This window comes from Salvelinus fontinalis, chromosome 17 (genome assembly GCF_029448725.1).
Source record: "Salvelinus fontinalis isolate EN_2023a chromosome 17, ASM2944872v1, whole genome shotgun sequence".
NCBI classification, from domain to species: Eukaryota; Metazoa; Chordata; class Actinopteri; order Salmoniformes; family Salmonidae; genus Salvelinus; species Salvelinus fontinalis.
The window spans coordinates 36,152,893-36,170,937 of NC_074681.1; the positions used below are offsets into that span (position 1 = coordinate 36,152,893).

The 18,045-nt window shown below is 43.5% G+C and overlaps 2 protein-coding genes across 4 annotated transcripts in view; one reads left to right on the top strand and one right to left on the bottom strand.

The window, feature by feature from the left end:
• On the top strand, nt 1-16,574 carry LOC129814249 (dentin sialophosphoprotein-like). 3 transcript variants are annotated; one of them, XM_055867242.1, is made up of 10 exons: nt 1-465; nt 2,075-2,132; nt 4,632-4,793; nt 7,135-7,332; nt 8,780-8,971; nt 9,095-9,184; nt 9,305-9,440; nt 9,528-9,575; nt 9,683-11,319; nt 11,551-16,574. In XM_055867242.1, exons 1-10 carry the CDS (start codon nt 404-406, stop codon nt 11,614-11,616), a joined length of 2,649 nt encoding a protein of 882 aa, XP_055723217.1. In that variant the 5' UTR covers nt 1-403; the 3' UTR covers nt 11,617-16,574. The 3 variants fall into 3 exon arrangements, with proteins under 3 accessions (XP_055723217.1, XP_055723215.1, XP_055723216.1); XM_055867240.1 differs by lacking the exon at nt 1-465 and having other exon boundaries at nt 1,920-2,132; XM_055867241.1 differs by lacking the exon at nt 1-465 and having other exon boundaries at nt 1,920-2,132; nt 9,308-9,440.
• LOC129814248 (histone deacetylase complex subunit SAP130-like) overlaps nt 12,567-18,045 on the bottom strand; it is a 22,305-nt gene continuing 16,826 nt past the window's right edge. Inside the window, exons 17-19 of the mRNA XM_055867239.1 lie at nt 15,984-16,087; nt 15,515-15,628; nt 12,567-15,117 (exon numbers count right to left, since the gene is read on the bottom strand). Of these exons, the coding sequence (XP_055723214.1) occupies nt 14,959-15,117; nt 15,515-15,628; nt 15,984-16,087 (377 nt within the window). The 3' untranslated portion in view covers nt 12,567-14,958. The remainder of the gene's footprint in view (nt 15,118-15,514; nt 15,629-15,983; nt 16,088-18,045) is intronic.

Genomic DNA, 18,045 nt, shown 5'->3' on the forward strand with positions numbered 1-18,045 from the left:
CTTATCTGCCCTCCTGCACATTTGCGTCAGCAGAATAGAATGTTACGAATAGATCTTTTTCACCATACAAAGGGCTTTATAACTTATGTAACGTAGCACAATGACAATGTAAACAACGCTAATGATGTTTGGACGCCTCTGAACTCAGCTGGTATCAAGGGTCGACCCTCCCACGTGATGAAAGGCTCAAGAATGGAGTCGGAACAGGCTATGAGAAATTGTAAAATTTACCAGAAGCGCCAGTTTACTCCAAACAGAGTCGACCTTGGTTATTTCTAGGTAAATAACCGAACTATCAAAACCTTCTCGGATAATCGCTTTGGGATCCCACGCTGTGCACGGGACCGCAGCCAATATCTAGTCGGGTACCTGGGGATGCGATGGGAGAGCGAGTACCGCAGAGATGATGCGTTTTGTACTGGATTGCTTGCGGACGCCAAGGCAACGGGCACCGTGCAGTGAGAGGTTGGTACTGGGATAACGATGATGGATCAGGAAAAGCTTAGTTGACGATAATCTCCTTTTCTACATTGACCTATCATCCATAATAGAGCGAGGTCATGTTTAAGGTTAACGGTTTACCCCCGTATGCAATTTCAACAATCCTGTTGTGAAGAGATGTTTTTTTTAATGAATGACCAGTATGAGGCACTAAAGCGGGGATGTTTAATATCTTCTCATTGATCGTAGTAACAGCTGGTCTATGAATGCAATACATTATATTCATCGACATGCACCAACAATAAAATATAGCCTATTTTAGACAGACAGGCAGCAATTGGTTAACTGGTTAATTTTCAACTGGTTGTAATTAATACAATTCTAAAATGGAATTCTTGATCGTCTCCCCAAAAATATAAATTTAAGCAAATCATTTCACAAATGTACACCTATATGGAATAGGCCTATATAGCAGGTTGGGCTATTTCCTATTGAGTATAATAAATAGCCTTTTACATTCACCTGTACACTCATTTATTTTTCATTGCTATTTAAAATGATCATTTGTATACTGTATGATATTTATTGAAGACAAAAAACGGTGCAGTACAACATTTACTGGTGCAAATGTTTATTAAAGTACTGTATTCTATAAAACTAGGTAGGTAAGAGTCTTCAGGTGAGGCCTCCCTTAACACATAGTGTTGCATTGACACTGCAGTCATATTGATATTACAGTCATTCTCAAACGAGGCTGTTTTAATTTACAGCCCTCTGAGCCCTTAGATTTTCACTGGGCTTAGCCCCTTCCTCTAGCCCATTCCTCTGCAGGTTGGAGCAAACAGTCATTTGCATAGAGAGACAACAGGGATAATACAATGTAACACAGTGCTGTGATATTAACTTGTAAAATTTACCAGAAGCGCCAGTTTACTCCAAACAGAGTCGACCTTGGTTAGAAAGTAGATCCACTGTAGATTATTTCACATTGATATCACAGTAGCAGGGGGTTAGATACATTCTGAATCAAGGAAATGGTTAATGAACAAGTAATGTCTCTCATGCTGTGGTTTGACAGCATATTCTTGAGGAATGGCACATTCCCATTATTTCTTATGATTGTTAACCCTTCACGGTGCTGAATCAGGTATGGGGGGATGACGGATAGTGTTTTGAGAGGGGAGGTGAAGGGAGGAGAATCATAATATGAGAGGGGGACGATAGGGGGAGGAGAATGATAGTATGAGAGGAGGAAGATAGGGGGAGGAGGAGGTAGTTAATACTCCTGTCATGGATGGACAACCCTCCCTCTCTGACTCATTCTCCATCTACATGCAACCCCTTTGCACAAGCTTAGTTGGTACATTCTCACTCTCTGTCTCCCCTTCTCCCCTCCCTCTTTTATTGCCTGGTGCCCATACATACACACAACACACACACAGCCTGCCTCAGTTTCCATATGCACCGTCTGTTTGACTGACAGACTAATGAGAATGGATAGAGTGGGGATGGAGGCTGGGGAAGAGGGGAAGGGAGAAGGGGGAAGTGGAGATGAAGGTAAGGGGGGGTGGTTAGGTGCAGCATCAGTTTCATCCCTCCTTAAACATTCCTGTCTTCTCTGCTGGTCCCCCAGGGACAAGGACTTTGTGGAACAGGACGAGTGTGTTGCTCAGAAGACTGGAGAAATCAGAGTAAGGCCACACGTTTCCTATTACATTCCCACAGTGTGCGCGTGTGTGTGTGTGCGCGCGTGTGTGTGAGCGCGTGTCTGACTGTGCACGTCTGGGTGCGCATCTGTGTGCGTTCTCATGTTTCACTGCCTACAGCAAGGTGTACGTGTTATGTGCGAGCCTGATCAGGATGTGCAGGGTTTCTAATGGCACCTTACATGAGCATACAGTACTGTACGGAGCAGGTCTCTCAGCTGAGAGTCTTCTGTGTTGTCATGTTGTTCTGTGTGTGAAGATTGAGGAAGGCGTGCACAGATTAAAGTACAGGCATTAGTAATCCTTTAGGGAATCGCTAGGCTTAAATATGCAGATTCCCTTTGACATATCTCCAAATCCTTTTCTCTATCGCGCCTTCCTTTTGGAGCAGGCGAGCTCTGCATTTACAGAGGACCATCTGGCCATGAGAATACAGATCGTGTCTACTGGTGTCCTTCAGCGTCATAGGAATGCCCATCCCAGCATCATAGGAAAGACTGTCATTATTTCAACTACAGTACACTGTGAACATTTTGTGTGCACCGCTACCTGTCGAGATGTCAATGTGTGAGATTCTATTTTTGTAACCCGGCAACAACCTGGGATGGAGCTTTGTATCCCCCGGCAACAGCATCTCTTTGACTACCGAGAGGTGGCCTCGACATGATCTCACCCAAAACTGATTTCCTGTCTCTCAGCTAGTGGTATTATTAAAATATTATTGTTGCAAATGTCTATGCTACTGAGCTTGTATTCTAAAGGGAATGCTGATCTAGGATCAGGTCTTTGGGAATACAGGCCCTGATCCGCTGTGTTTTCCTGCTGTCAAATAGCTACAATGTCACAGTGCAGAATGAACTACTTTGTGCATAAATGGTAGTAGATGCATGATAGATGCATTGTAGCGTTATGAAGGCTACTCAAGTGAATTATTAAGTGCCCTTCCATCCAAGGTAGCAACTTGACGTTGGGAAAATGTCCGATTTGTTTAGCAAGATTGCAAGTTGGCCTAAAATCGTCCCTGTGTTAGCTTGCTATCTGGGATGATTCCCCAAAATATCACAACTTGATCCCCTAGTGACATCTTTTAGGACCTTGAGAAGAAGGGCTGAAATCCTTTCCAGACAATAGCCAACTGTCAGGATGAGCTGTGCATATTGAGCCTGAGTGAAACAGCTCTCTCATGGTTTATGCAGGTCTGAGTCACTACAGCGAGATTTTATTTCTCTTTACTTTGCTTCGCTCACTATAATTCTCCTTAGACTTTCCAGCTAAAAACAGAATCTAGCAGTTGAAGGGTTGAAAGTGCCTGTGAATATAAAGTCATTTATCTGCGTTAGTACAGCACATTGTCTGTCATTCATAACACCTCTCACACTAGTGTATCGACAAGCTCATTATCAGAATACCATGCGTATAGAGCCCTGGATACTCGCTAGGAAAGTGCCTCAAGCATCGCTTGAACTTTGGCTCTTACACTACCCCCCCCCCCCTCTCTCTCTCTCCGTCTCTCTCTCTTTCTCTCTCTCTCTCCCCCTCTCGCACTCCTCTCCTTCCCACTTTCCTTTCTATTTCTGCCCATCCCCCTCTTTCTTGGCAGTTTTCCCTCCAGTCAGTTAGATGTCCAATCATTCCTCTTTTTAGAATGTAGATCAGGTTGAATACTGCTGTGTAAAATTAATGGAAAAGCATCACTCCAAGTAAGCCTTATTTCTGCAGTGAAAGGGACTTTGAGTAGCTGTCAGTCTCTAGCCTCTATCTCCTCAGATTTTCAGTAACCACTGATCTCTCTCTCTCTCTCTCTCTCTCTCTCCCTCCCTCCCTTCCCTGCTCTCTCTGCCACTGCTGCCTCTACTCCATCTGCTGCTACTGTCACTCCATCTTTCCCACCCCTCTCCATCTGGCCCTTGTTTCTTTCTCTCTCTCACATTCTCTCCCCATTCCCTCTCTATCTGGTCCTGCTTTCTTTCTCTCTCTCACATTCTCTCCCCATTCCCTCTCTATCTGGTCCTGCTTTCTTTCTCTCTCTCACATTCTCTCCCCATTCCCTCTCTATCTGGTCCTGCTTTCTTTCTCTCTCTCACATTCTCTCCCCATTCCCTCTCTATCTGGTCCTGCTTTCTTTCTCTCTCTCACATTCTCTCCCCATTCCCTCTCTATCTGGTCCTGCTTTCTTTCTCTCTCTCACATTCTCTCCCCATTCCCTCTCTATCTGGTCCTGCTTTCTTTCTCTCTCTCACACTCTCTCCCCATTCCCTCTCTATCTGGTCCTGCTTTCTTTCTCTCTCTCACACTCTCTCCCCATTCCCTCTCTATCTGGTCCTGCTTTCTTTGAATCTGTCCACGTGTCCTTCCATTCTTTCCACCCCTCCATTCTCGCTCTGCTCCATCTGCCCCTGCTGTCCCTCCATCTCTCCCTCTCTTCATCTCTCCACTCCTCCATCCATCCCTCCCTCCACCTGCCTGTGTGTTCCACCCCACCAGGACCTGCAGGATGCCGTGCAGCAGGAGGGCATTGAGCTGGAGGAGCAACGGGGAGACCGCCGGGAGCTGGAGGAGACCCTGGAGAAGCTGGAGCAGCACAGGATGGAGCTGGAGGACCAGCTCAAACTGACCAGGCTGGAGTGCGTCCAAGAGAGCCAGCAGGTGAGACACACACAGAGATAACAGCTGCTATGGCTGCTGTTAGGAGGGAATTCAGACTTAAGTTGCACACATGGAAATTGAATTTAATTCCCTTTTCATGCTCTTCTCTCTACGCGTATTCTGACCTTGAACTTAAACATGCCAGCAAGTTATACGTGTGTGTGGCAGAGGTGTGTCACTAATACCAACATACATAACAACTGTCACTTTAGTGTTAGTTGCCTTCAATTTGTAGCCTACATTTTACATCTCATTACATCACTAGTTTACCTTTCTTTCCTCGGTCACGTCCGTGGGGTTGTTCCTGAGGGTCGCTAGCAATAGTGGATCATATGAAGCTAATGTTCTAACAAGTTGTGCAATCATTTGAGACATGTAGGCTATTTGAATCCTTATGGAACGCAGACCATACGTAGCAGTATGCACGGTTCACGACGACTGGACTGTTGTCATCACAGTTCCATGATTAGCGAAGGTAGATTTGTAGATAGGTATAGATTTATATATGTTCAACCCATATTGTAGCCTTTTCTCACCTTCCAATTTTTCATGGATTGGAAAACTGAATATGGCAACTTTCAGGATGAATCAAACCACTGTCTTTTTGATTCACCAATATACACTACATGTACAAAAGTATGTGGACACCCCTTCAAATTATTGGATTCGACTATTTCAGCCACACTCATTGCTGACAGGTGTATAAAATTGAGCACACAGCCATGCGATCTCCATAGACAAACATTGGCAGCAGAATGGCCTTACTGAAGAGCTCAGTGACTTTCAACATGGCACTGTCATAGGATTCCACCTTTCCAACAAGTCAGTTCGTCAAATTTCTGCCCTGCTAGAGCTGCCCTGGTCAACTGTAAGTGCTGTTATTGTGAAGTGGAAACGTCTAGGAGCAAGCTCACAGAACGGGACTGCCGAGTGCTGAAGTGTGTAGCGCGTAAAAATCGCCTGTCCTCGGTTGCAACACTTACTACAGAGTTCAAAACTGCCTCTGGAAGCAGTGTCAGCACAATAACTGTTTGTCAGGAGCTTCGTTAAATGGCTTTCCATGGCCGAGCATCTGCACACAAGCCTAAGATCAACATGCACAATGCCAAGCGTCGGCTGAAATGCGTTCTCTGGAGTGATTAATCATGCTTCACCATCTGGCAGTCTGACGGACGAATCTTGGTTTGACAGATGCCAGGAGAACGCTACCTTCCCCATCTGTAAAATTTGGTGGAGGAGGAATAATGGTCTGGGGCTGTTTTTCATGGTTCGAGCTAGGCCCCTTAGTTGCAGTGCAGGGAAATCTTAACTCTACAGCATACAATGACATTCTAGACAATTCTGTGCTTAAAACCTTGTGGCAACAGTTTGGGGAAGCCCCTTTCTGTTTCAGCATGACAATGCCCCAGTGCACAAAGCGAGGTCCATACAGAAATTGTTTGTTGAGATTGGCGTGGAAGAACTTGACTAGCCTGCACAGAGCGCTGACCTCAACCCCATCGAACACCTTTGAGAAGAATTGGAACGCTGACTGCGAGCCAGGCCTAATCACCCAACATCAGTGCCTGACCTCACTAATGCACTTGTGGCTGAATGAAAGCAAGTCCCCTCAGCAATGTTCCAACATCAAGTGGAAAGGCTTCCCAGAAGAGTGGAGGTTGTTATAGCAGCAAATTGGGGACCAACTCCATATTAATGCCCATGATTTTGGAATAAGATGTTCGACGAGTCATGTAGTGTATTTTTTGTGTAAAGGCTCTCCATCCCGGCTTTTGCATGATTCATAAATACTTTCCTAACCCGTTTTCAGCGGTTACATTTTTAAAAATCAGTGCGCGCAAGGGAGCAACACCTGTCTGAATCAGCCTCTTACTGAATGAAACATAACAAGTCCCGATTTTATGAGTGAATGGTCATTTGCATCAGTAAAAGTTTATTCCATATTTTCATCTGTGCTCTATTGGCGAGGACACTGAACAACAAAGACCTCTACCAACCATAGACAGATTTGGAGCTGGATTCAATGCATAGCGCTGAAGATTAGCTTTGTAGCGCAGTTGAAATGGAAGGTTTCAATTGTTAGTGAACGCAATCTCGGTAAACGCGTAAACATTGCCTTTAAATTACAATCACACCACAAAGCTTATCTTCAGCACTACAGATTGAATCCAGTCCTTAGTTGGTTTGTGGTCATTTCAAACCTATTCTCCAATCTTCAAATGAATAAAGATTATATTCATCCATTTTATTATTGCTACCCTTTCACGGCTCCCACGTTATCTCCCTCTGACTCTGCTGTCTCCTCCTCTCCTCCTCTGTCCCACTTCTTCCCTCCTTACAGATTCTTTCCCTGCAGGCGGAGGAGGTGGCCCGGGAAACAAAGGTGGAGGAGTATGAGAGGGAGCTGGCCCGGGCCAGGAGGAAACTCAAACAGCTGAAGATGGAGGTCAGACGGGCCCAGGGGAAGGTGGAGGAGGCGGGCGAACGCACCATCCCTCTGGAGGAGTCCATCAGCCAATCATATGAGGAGATTTTACAGGTGGACGTGTCTTAGTTGAAGACCCATCCCTTCCAAATATATCCCAATCTGGTTATGAACTCATTGTCCTTCCAAAAATACCTGCTATGGAAGGATTGGATTGATGACAGCATTACAATAGGGTAGTCTTTCATGAGTTCATTGATCCAGTCCTGCAGTCATCAAAGGGGTCAGTGGTCACAAAAAAACAGAGAACAAGCCCTGGGCTATGGTCACAAGGGAGAGTATTCGAGCTTGTAAAGCCCATTAAGATAATTGGACCATGGCCTCTGAGTTTTCCTGCCATTGTGTCTCCTGCTATTCTCCTCATGTGGCAACTGGAACCCTTGAAGTAAGATAGCCTCTAGGGTTTCCTAGAATGCCAGGATGCAGAGCGAATATAAGAATATGGTATCAGGCTACAGTATATGTGGGTGTGACCGACTGAGGTTGAAACCCAAGTCTCCTCTGTGTTAGCCCGCTGAGCTACAGCTTCAGGTCTCAGGCGAAGGTACTCCAAACCACCTCTGTTACATGAGAATACTAATATAAAGCGGTTCAGTCAGAACGGCAGGGGGTGGGGATTCATTGTTATTTCAGTCCCCTGCTGACAGGTGATTAATGTGTAGCCTTCATCATGCCCCCCAGTGTATTGATCTGTGTTGTCACAGGACTGGAGAGTGAAGAGGCTGGTCACATCGATCCGTTGTGTGTGTTATTGATCCTCCATGTTGATTTTTGTTCCTTTTAATCATTCTGTCTCATGAGAAAAAGCCTTCAAGCTGTAGTGGACCGATATTTAATATCAGCTGGGTTTCTTTTGTTTGCTGATGATGTACCAGACGTAACCTTTAAGTAGATAACAGTCATTGATTCAGGAAGAGTTCAAAAGGTCTATTTTATTGGATAAAGACAAGCACAAGGTCTTTGAATAGCCATGTGCCTAGCACTCAAGCCCAACCACTTACTTACTTGGTCTTTACCGTGCCAAGTGGAGCATAAGGCCTGCCCCCATCTCTTACTGTTCTGGGCAAAGCTAACACATGCATAGACTTCTCTAAGATGTACAATACCAGTCAAACGTTTGGACACACCTACTCATTCAAGGGTTTTTCTTTATTTTGACTATTTTTCTACATTGTAGAATAATAGTGAAGACATCAAAACTATGCAATAACACATATGGAATCATGTAGTAACCAAATATATTTTATATTTGTGATTCTTCAAAGTAGCCACCCTTTGCCTTGATGACAGTTTTGCACACTCATGGCACTATATTTCTTTTTTGGTTACTACATGATTCCATATGTGTTATTTCATAGTTTTGATGTCTTCACTATTATTCTACAATGTAGGAAATAGTAAAAATAAAGAAAAACCCTTGAATGAATAGGTGTTTCCAAACTGACTGGTAATCTATATATATGACAAATAATAAATTTTGTCGATGACTGCTGTGGACTAGGAGGAGCAGACGCTCAGTATACTGAGGAGTGAGCGGACGGGAGATGCAACACTGCCAGACCACCAGCAGGTGGAGCCAATCGACACATCCCCCAGCAGCCTCAGGACAGAGGACGGAACTCTTGACGTCCCCGCTGTACCAGCCAGGTCATGGGGCAGGAGCCAATCACTGCCTGTCTACGCTGAAATCCTGGTATGTTTCATACAAAAGTGTTTAAATCCCACATGATGTCCATCAAACCCATACAACTTGGGATAGCTTGAATTATGGGTCCTACGGGCTTTGAAATGAGTTGCCTATTCTCTCTTTTCACAGGCAAACCTTGGGTGTGCGGCTCGCGCTAAGAACGGATTGGCTGATACACAAGAAGAGGAGGAGGAGACAATTACACCAAGCACACCAAAGGTATGGCTACCGTATTACCTCAGTGTAATGTACTGTAAACCAAAAATAATTTTGAAGAGACTGGATGTATGAGGAAAACTCCCTTAAACTGTGAGAAATATTTAACCTATACCTCTCTAGCAGAAGGATAAGGGAGAAAAGGAAGAGAAAATGGAGGACGAAGAAAAGATTTCCCAAACACGATCCACCAGTAGCATAGCAGTCGAAGAGCTCGACTTCTACCACCCTGACCCCTTCATTCACTGTGAATCTGAACGTGAGTATCTATCTGTTCCATATGATTTGATGATGATGATTATGGTGGTGGTGATGATGGGGATGATGATTCTTTTTTTTGTTGCAGATTACCTTTTCAAAGATGACGACCTCTTTGCCAAAACGGATAAATCTGGTGAGTGAAGTTCATATCTAAAACTTTGACAATCTGATTGATTATAATGATACGCTATAGCATTATCCAGGCCTCTAATTCTGTTTGCGACTGATCCTTTATCGTAGATGATGACCCGTTCAAAGGCACGGACCCCTTCGCTGCAGACATCCTCTTTCCAGAGGGGTCAGAGGAGCCCTATCCCTCCACTGATCCGGACACCCGCTTGGAACCTGGATCTAATGACGAGACAGACAACAGCCTCTCCTGCGCTGAGAACAAAGCCTCCACCGGCACCCAGTGCTTCGAGTCCGAGTTCCCCGACGAGGACGAATCCAGCGACATAGAAATCAGTTACAGCAGGGAGGATCTGGACACTGTTCACACGGACGCTGTTGAACTCTCCTTCGTTGAGCCCCAAACCTTGATCATGACCGAACGCTTGGGTTTCAAGCCCATCTACGCAGCTCAAACTTGTTCCTTGGAAACTGAATTAGATGACGCAGATGAACCCGGTGTAGCTTCTGGGCGCGAACCCTTCAGTCAAGCATCCAGGGCCAACACCTGGGCTGCTGGACCTAACTTCTCCACCGAATCTGACCCCAATGGATACGAGTTTGACATCAACGCAGTATCCCCTCCTTCCGACATAGAAGAGATTGACATCACTCTTGGATCTATACCAGTTGACTTTGACCTGGAGCCACCTGGGTACGACTCCGTGGAACCCAGCAACCCTGTTGGGATTCAGGCTTGTGACTCAGAACCTGCCGGAACAGGTGGATGCGACCTTCCTGTACCCAGCCCTCCTGTACCAACCCGCCCGGTCCGTCCACCTAGACGCCTCAAAGGGGGAGCGTCGGCTGACCTTGTAGAAGAGCCAGACACTCCCAAAGCTGAACGCTGTGATCCAGGTTCTTCCAACCCCTCTGCTGATTCAGAGCTGGACAGTGCTATCGGGATGGACCCTCTTACCAGCTCAGCTGAACACAACAGTAAATTCAGCTTCGGCAACAACAGCTTTGAGCTGAACTACGAGCCCAACTACGAGCCCAGTAGTCAAACTTCGTACAACTATGGATTTAAACTCAGCCCCGAACACCACAGCGAAGAGATCCTAGATCCTTTTGCCGCTGAACTCAGCGATGAAGAAGCTGACAACCAAGCCTCATTTGATCCTTACGAATTTGAGCCTACTGCTCAATCTGAGAACCAAGACGTGTTTGACCCTTACGGGTTTGGACATACATCTCATGCCACCGACCGAGACACATTTGACCCCTATGGTTTCAAACTCTTAAGTTTTGAGACTGACAACCAATCTATCGTCGACTTACACAGCAGCGATGATACAAACCTTGAAGACAACAATAACACAAACAAAAGGGACTCCTTTAGCTTCGATTTCAGTAACGCTGCTTCAATGGACCCCTATAGTTCAGAACCCAGTAATACTGCAACAATGGATCTCCTTGGTCTGGAACTCAGCAGAGCCAACAGTGTTGCTGAGTCAGACTGTAACAATCCTACAGTGTCTGACCCATTAGGAACAGTACAAACTATGGCAGCTGGAAGCAACCTACTGGACCTGGACCTTGTGTTTGGAAGCAGTAGTTATAGTGATAACCCTGAAGTCACCACTGACCTCTACCCCTGTGAGTCTCGACCGGGAAACCCCGCTGGTCCAAACAACTTTCAATTCAGAGTGAGAGACACCGCCCACTCCGAGTCTGTAGACACCGTTTCTGACTGGACGACTGCTAAGGTCAGTGGCTCTTCTGTAGTTTGACACTCTGTGGACATGTGTGTTCTGGATGTGTGTGTGTGTTTATTGTATAGTTGTGTATGTGGTGTACTGTAAGGGGGTGTGCGTAGCTGTGGGTTTGTGTGCAAGCATGGATATGTGTGTGTGTTTAGTGTGTGCATGTGTGAATATTTTACTGTTTACGATCCAGTGACAGTAACTTTAACTATCATTTGTATTCTTGCCTCACAGAGCAACTCCAGGGAATCCTTGTCCTTTGGCCCAGTCAAACCCCGCACACACAGCCTGGACAAATGAACCATTCCCTGGAAGGAAGACACCAGTGTGGCCAGGACTGCAGTACAGTACAACAATGGGGAAGTAGATGGAAGGATATGAAGCAAAGGCGGGAATGAGAGTCTCTTTTCTCTAAGCTGGCATGATTCACCTTGACCCCTAGTCAAGGGTTGCAACATTGCATTGATTTGAATGTGATTGATATGTTCATTGAAAGTCATAATTTGATTGAGTTATTAATTGCTGATGGTTGCTTTGCAGTTATACGGCCTTGGTTTGTTCTACACCCTGTTAAAAGTTGGAATACAGTATTGAATCTGGGACCAAATGCAGTAGGTTCTCAGAGGTGAGAACATACAATTCCACATCCCTAAGACCTCGAGTTTGAATTCCATGAAAACAAAAGGATTTATTATCCTGAAACTCGTCAACCATCCATCCTTTATCCGATATACAGTATATGAGGTGCCAAGGGATAGGGAAAAGGATGGAGTGAATAGTTTGGAGTTGAGCTGTCTGCAAATACAACTGATTACTTGAGGGAGGTGAGAAAACCAGGTTGGTAGAATGCAGGGTCTGAGCAGTTTTGTGTTCAATTTTATTAGTCAACTGATAATTAATAAGTAAAGCCAATTGTTGCCAATACAAATTGTTACATAACAGTTTAACATCCCTTGGACCTTCCACAACCGGATTTGCACTGTCCTGGTTGACTATATTCTAACTACCAATGTGACATGGCACGAGCCAAGCCAGAACAACTACATGTATATACATCGGTATGTACTTTCTCAGACCGCCTGGGCCAGTAATACATAGATCAATTTAGGGGAGTACAAAGTGAGTGAGTGGCTAATCTTTCACACATACTACTGTAAATGAACCGTTCATACAGTGTGCAAATATCTATATCGTTACAAAATGAACTCCCATTTTTGCGTACTGGTACTGCCAACACAACACACCACATGCTTAGTACAAAGTGTCTTTATTGCAGTGATGGGGAATGGCAAAACAAACAAACAGAATGTAATAATCTAGACCCAACTGCATGTAATACACATTCACCATAAGCTACAACGCATAGTCAAATAAATGAAAAATACACTAGCAAATCTGCTCGGTAAAAAATATATACAAAAAGTCCATTTAAATCAACAAAATCTACTTATTTTTTTACACATACAACATTAAAGAATGTATAGATACTGTACATTGTGTGCATATGCACAATATAAGCCCATGGACGCACAATTTCACCTTGTTTCATACCGTTCTTAATCCATATTTTATCAAAACCTAGTTGATACTATACAGAATCAACAAGATATGGCATACAAAAAGCACAAAAGAACCTTCCTGCCACTGAAGGTTGTCCAGAAGCTACAGATGACCTTGTATTGATGTAATCAACTACCATACACCAAAGGCGTCAAATAATAGCGTCACTTTGATGAGTGGGTATACTTGTATATTCACAGTTCATATTGGTTTCATAAAAACATGTCCATTTACATTTAAAAGAACTTGTGTTCTTCAGCAAATAACTCTATAACGAGACACTCCTCATTGACTGTCTAGCAATATTTTGCATGCTTACTTAGAATTAGAACATTAATAGACAATAGACATGTAGCGACTGAGGACAACAGATCTATCCTTATTCAACTTTTATCTACTGTAGACTCATGGAGTAACCGCTCTAATGGAAATACGTGTTCTCAAAAGATGGAAGGCAGGCAGAACGAGGCGCGATCAGGTGGGACCATTCTAGCCAAAGAGGGCAGATGCGCGTTTGAACAACAGGCCATAGAGATGGAGGACTCATCTTTGTATCTGTGCCATTATAGCATCAGGGTTACATCTCCATTTTAAAGTAGTACATTTTCTTCATTAGTTGATTGCTCCCAACTCAGAAATCCCCACCCAGTTGACTACTTTAAAATGATGGAAGCCCTCAATTGCAATGTCCATGCTAAAACAGGTGACACCCATGATAAGTACTACATCTCTCTCTATAACAGCAGGCACAACTCGATATAAAAGCTATTTATTTATATTTTCCGAAGTTGCCGTAATGTCACGAGAATCCACTTACGTCAGTGCATTCGTAACAACCGTATCATTGCGAAACTTATATTCAATCAAATAAGCCTCACGTAGCTAATTAGTTAAAAAAATTGTTGACCAAATTCGACACTCATTGACCTCCATACAAAAATTCCTCACTTTGTGGGCTTATTTTCGTGGAAAGATATTGGGCGGAGTAAAACGTCTCGCTTCGCCTCTTCCGGTCTGATACCGTATGATTGATTAGGAGATGCGTCAAAATGCTAGTCATGTCTTCATTTGAAATGTCAGACTGCCACGAATAACACTGTTGCAGTTTTAGTGTCTTTCCCTCTGCCCACAAACCAAGAGGAATACTTGTACAACATTCCAAGCTAAAGCCCCCTAAAGTACATTGTCCCTATAGGTTTACAGACATTGTACACTCAGCTACTGATAGCAGTAGAAAAGGCATCCCTTAAATATTTTGTCCCAAATAGAGTAACACGTACTCAGTGAAAGGTATAGAAGAGATGACAGTTGCACTTTCTTTTACAATCTTTACTTAGAGAATACTACGTTGAACCTGGGGTCAAATACGTAAGCTGTACTTGATTCAGTTTGCCAGACGGCTAACTCAAAGCTAAAACAAGCACATGACAAAGTATTTGACATATATATATTTGTCCCAAGAGCTGTGGAATACTGTGATATACAAAACTCTTCATTTGGACCGTAGAGTGACATTTCCAATTACTGTACTTGGTAGCACACTTCTGATTTGATCCCATTACCAGAGTGAAGTAAGGATAAATACATTGTATAGATTTACACATGTATTACGTCACAAGTACTTGATGATAGTTCACCAACCCATATCAATGCTTTACACCACACAATGTTCAAGGGTATTAATTCAACATAGTGCATCGCCTCTAGGCCATCGTTCAACCAATCAAATCATAATAATTCTACCTGCCATCCAATCAACAACTGAGGACATACCAACTTCCTGAAGCAGTCTTAATACTTGTACATTCCTGTCCGTTGACAAGCTCCCCACTTGGACATAGTGGAACTGTATCTGTTCCTTCTGCCGACCACTTGGGTCTCGGTTCTAGGTCACAGTTCTAGGTCAAGAGTGGTTGGACGGTCGCGCACAGCTAACAAGTAACCCCAGACACCATACTGCCACAATCTGCCAATTGTCCATGGTCAAATCATGGTCAGATCAGTGAGGGGTGTAGACTAGTGCGGTCCTCAAAAAGAGAAGGGTACAGGGGTTAGCCTAGGCTTGGTTGTCCCACCTCTGTTCTAGGCTTTGTCCTTGCGCTTCAGCTTGTTGACCTTCTTGGCTCCACCGTTCTTGTTGATTAGCTTCATGACTTTCTCCTTGTGGTCCAGCACCTTCATCATGGTGTCTCTAGCCTCGGTGATCTGGTCCATCACCAGCTTACAGCGCTGCATGTTACCCTGGGGAAAGGGGAGGGAGAGACAATTCAAAATGGCTGACTGACATTCATAACAAAGACGAGGCCCAGGTAGAATTTCCCTCGAGTCCTCAGAAATGGTATAAAGCTGCCTGTGGAATTGATCAAAACCAGACCAAATACTGATACATGGCGGCATGCCTGGTTATAATAGTGTGTAGTAGTAGTGTTTATGCGAATAGCGAGTTCTTAGATATTGTAAACTTGTGGTCAGTCAGATAGTGATGAGAAAACGTATGGGGTTTGTAGGCTATAACTAGGTCCTAGAGTCTTTCCTGGTTAGGTCACGTGGTCTGAGAAAACTCTGTTCCTACCCATGAGCAGCAGACGTGCATGGATTTATTTGTAAAAGCTGTGTTGTCGTGTGTTTGACCTCTGACCTGTATGAGCTCATTGATACGGTGCAGGTCATCATCCGACCCGGCCTTCTTCTTTGGGATCAGACCCTCTTGGAGGGTCGTGAGGCGGCTGTACACGTCATGCTCCAGATTAGTCTAGCGATAGAGAGGAGACGTATAAAGACCAACACCACAACTGACTTATTCAGGAGGACAAGTATCTTGCTCTAAGAAGATCTAGTTTTAAACCCACTTCATTGTCTTCCGACAGCTACGTCATAAGGTGATGCGTTACCATGAAGCACCATCAGTGCAGACGGTCGTCGCTCTCTCTGACGCGAGACAACGAGATCCACTTGGGTACAATTTAAGTGTCATCCATTTTCGCTCCACCTCCAAATTCATAACTCTTAAGTTGTCTTTTCATAGTGCTTAAAAGTTGACGGCACTGAGTAACTGTACTCTCTATTATACAAAGATCATTGTAAAATGGAAGTAGTGTTTCTCTCACCAGCTGCATGAGCTGTGCAGCACACAGGTGCATCTTCCAGCCCTGCGCTCTGCACACCACCCCTTTCTGATTGGCTACGTCCTGCAGGGTGCCCTTCTTCTCCTCTGAAACCATGACAACGCACCATTAAAGCCATATTATAATACAGTAATACCTTCAACACACACCATTAAGATATTTAACTATAACTAGGGTCAGGAGTTTTTCCTGGTCAAATTACATGGCAGGGATAAACTCCAGGCCCTATTCATGTAATGTGTGTGCTATGAAAGTGACTGGTCATTTGCTAGCAAGGTAAATAGCATTTCCCTGATTAGCATTTTGTGACGTCTACAAAAACGTTAAGTCAAATGACATTCGCTTTCATAGCCTCCTACACCTTCCAGTTTGGCTTTACAGTGCACATAGCACAAGAAAAGTTGTCCTCTTGATGTGTGTGTGTGTGTGTGTGTGTGTGATTTCTAAATGTTTTCCTATGTATGCATCTTACCATCTGGTGAGAATAATAACCTTGTGTGATGTTGTTGTAATAATTGTTGTGTAATTTAGTTGTCCAAACAAAATAATGAATAAACAATTCAACATCAAAAAGCATCCAGAGCATCACTGCCATTTCAGTCCTCAATAAGCACATTTCAGACCCATAATACAATTTCAGTCCCCCCAAAAAGTGAATTTCAGTCTCTCGAAAAGCACATTTTATAATATAAATTTAGTTTTTAGTTAATTTAATTGCAAAATAGAAAGACAGTTTTTAGTTTTTACACAGTAAAAAAGAATACGTGCAGGAGGGGGAAAAAAGCCCAAAAGGGCATGTCGGGAGGCACTCGGCCTCCCAGTGGTCATAAATCACACAGACTAAGCAGTGTAGACAAACAAACAAAATAAATGCAAAAGAGGTCAAATAAAATACAATCTAAGCAGAAAGTCCAACTACTAGGGTGTAGAGCTGTGAGGTGCCAGTAGGTGCCTCAAAAAATGTTTTCAGTACAATGACAGGGATAGCTTGGTATATTCAGGCGGGAGTTCCAGATCATAGGGCCTCTGTAGGTCATTCAGAATGAGTTGTTCTTGAATGTGGGTGACGTAGTGGTTGTCTGTTTCTTGTTAGTAGTTATGGAATTCACGTGGCAGTGAAATAGTTTTTTGAAAAAAGCGGGTAATAAGTGATTTAAAAGAGCCGTAAACAAATTGAGGAACTTGGAAGAGAATTCCTTCAATAAACATTCTGTCCTAGTAGTTTGAAAAGTGGTGATGAAAGGTCTCGAAAACCAGCAGATATGATATATAACGAGCGTTTTAGCAGGGGATAGATTGATAGTAGTTTGGTATGGTGTGTGCTGGTCAATGTGATGTTACAGTCACTGCCGAATGGGAAGATCATTGTGTAGACAGAGCAGTGCTTCGGTTTATGACATATCGCATTTTGCCAAGTATCCTCGTATTTTTTCTGATCTTAGAGGTTATTGTCTTTATGTGTGATTTTAATTTAATTTAAATTTATCCTTTTTTTAGGTGTTTCTAAAATCCCCTTTGGGAAAAATTTATGGTGGAAAAACAATTGGAACAATTTCTGTTTTATGGGCATTATGACTCATACTGTGGTCCTCTATATAGTCTGTTTTTTCTGTTCTTTGGAATAAATCATATTTGTTTTAGTTTTTTGTTAGAGTCAGTGACAATTTGTTGATTTTAAGCCACTGAGATATATGATATATGATCAGCAAACAATATCTGGGAGAGCACTTTGGATGCTTTGGGCTGATCATTTATACTAATAAAATAATAGGGGTCCACGTGTTGATCTCTGCGGCACACCACAATTAATCTCTATTTCTTTGAAAATCACATATTGCTTTCTATCCTTTAGATATACCCAGAGAACCAAAGCAGAGATTCTTCATTCACGCCCTAGTTTTAAGTTTTTGTAATAAAATATTATGATTAGGGATGGGTGTAGTTATTCGAACCGGCGTTAGTATTCCATTACTTGGGAAAGTATTAATCTTATTTCAATTTTAAATACAATGATCTGTGTGCCATTGCTACATAGCCTACAAAG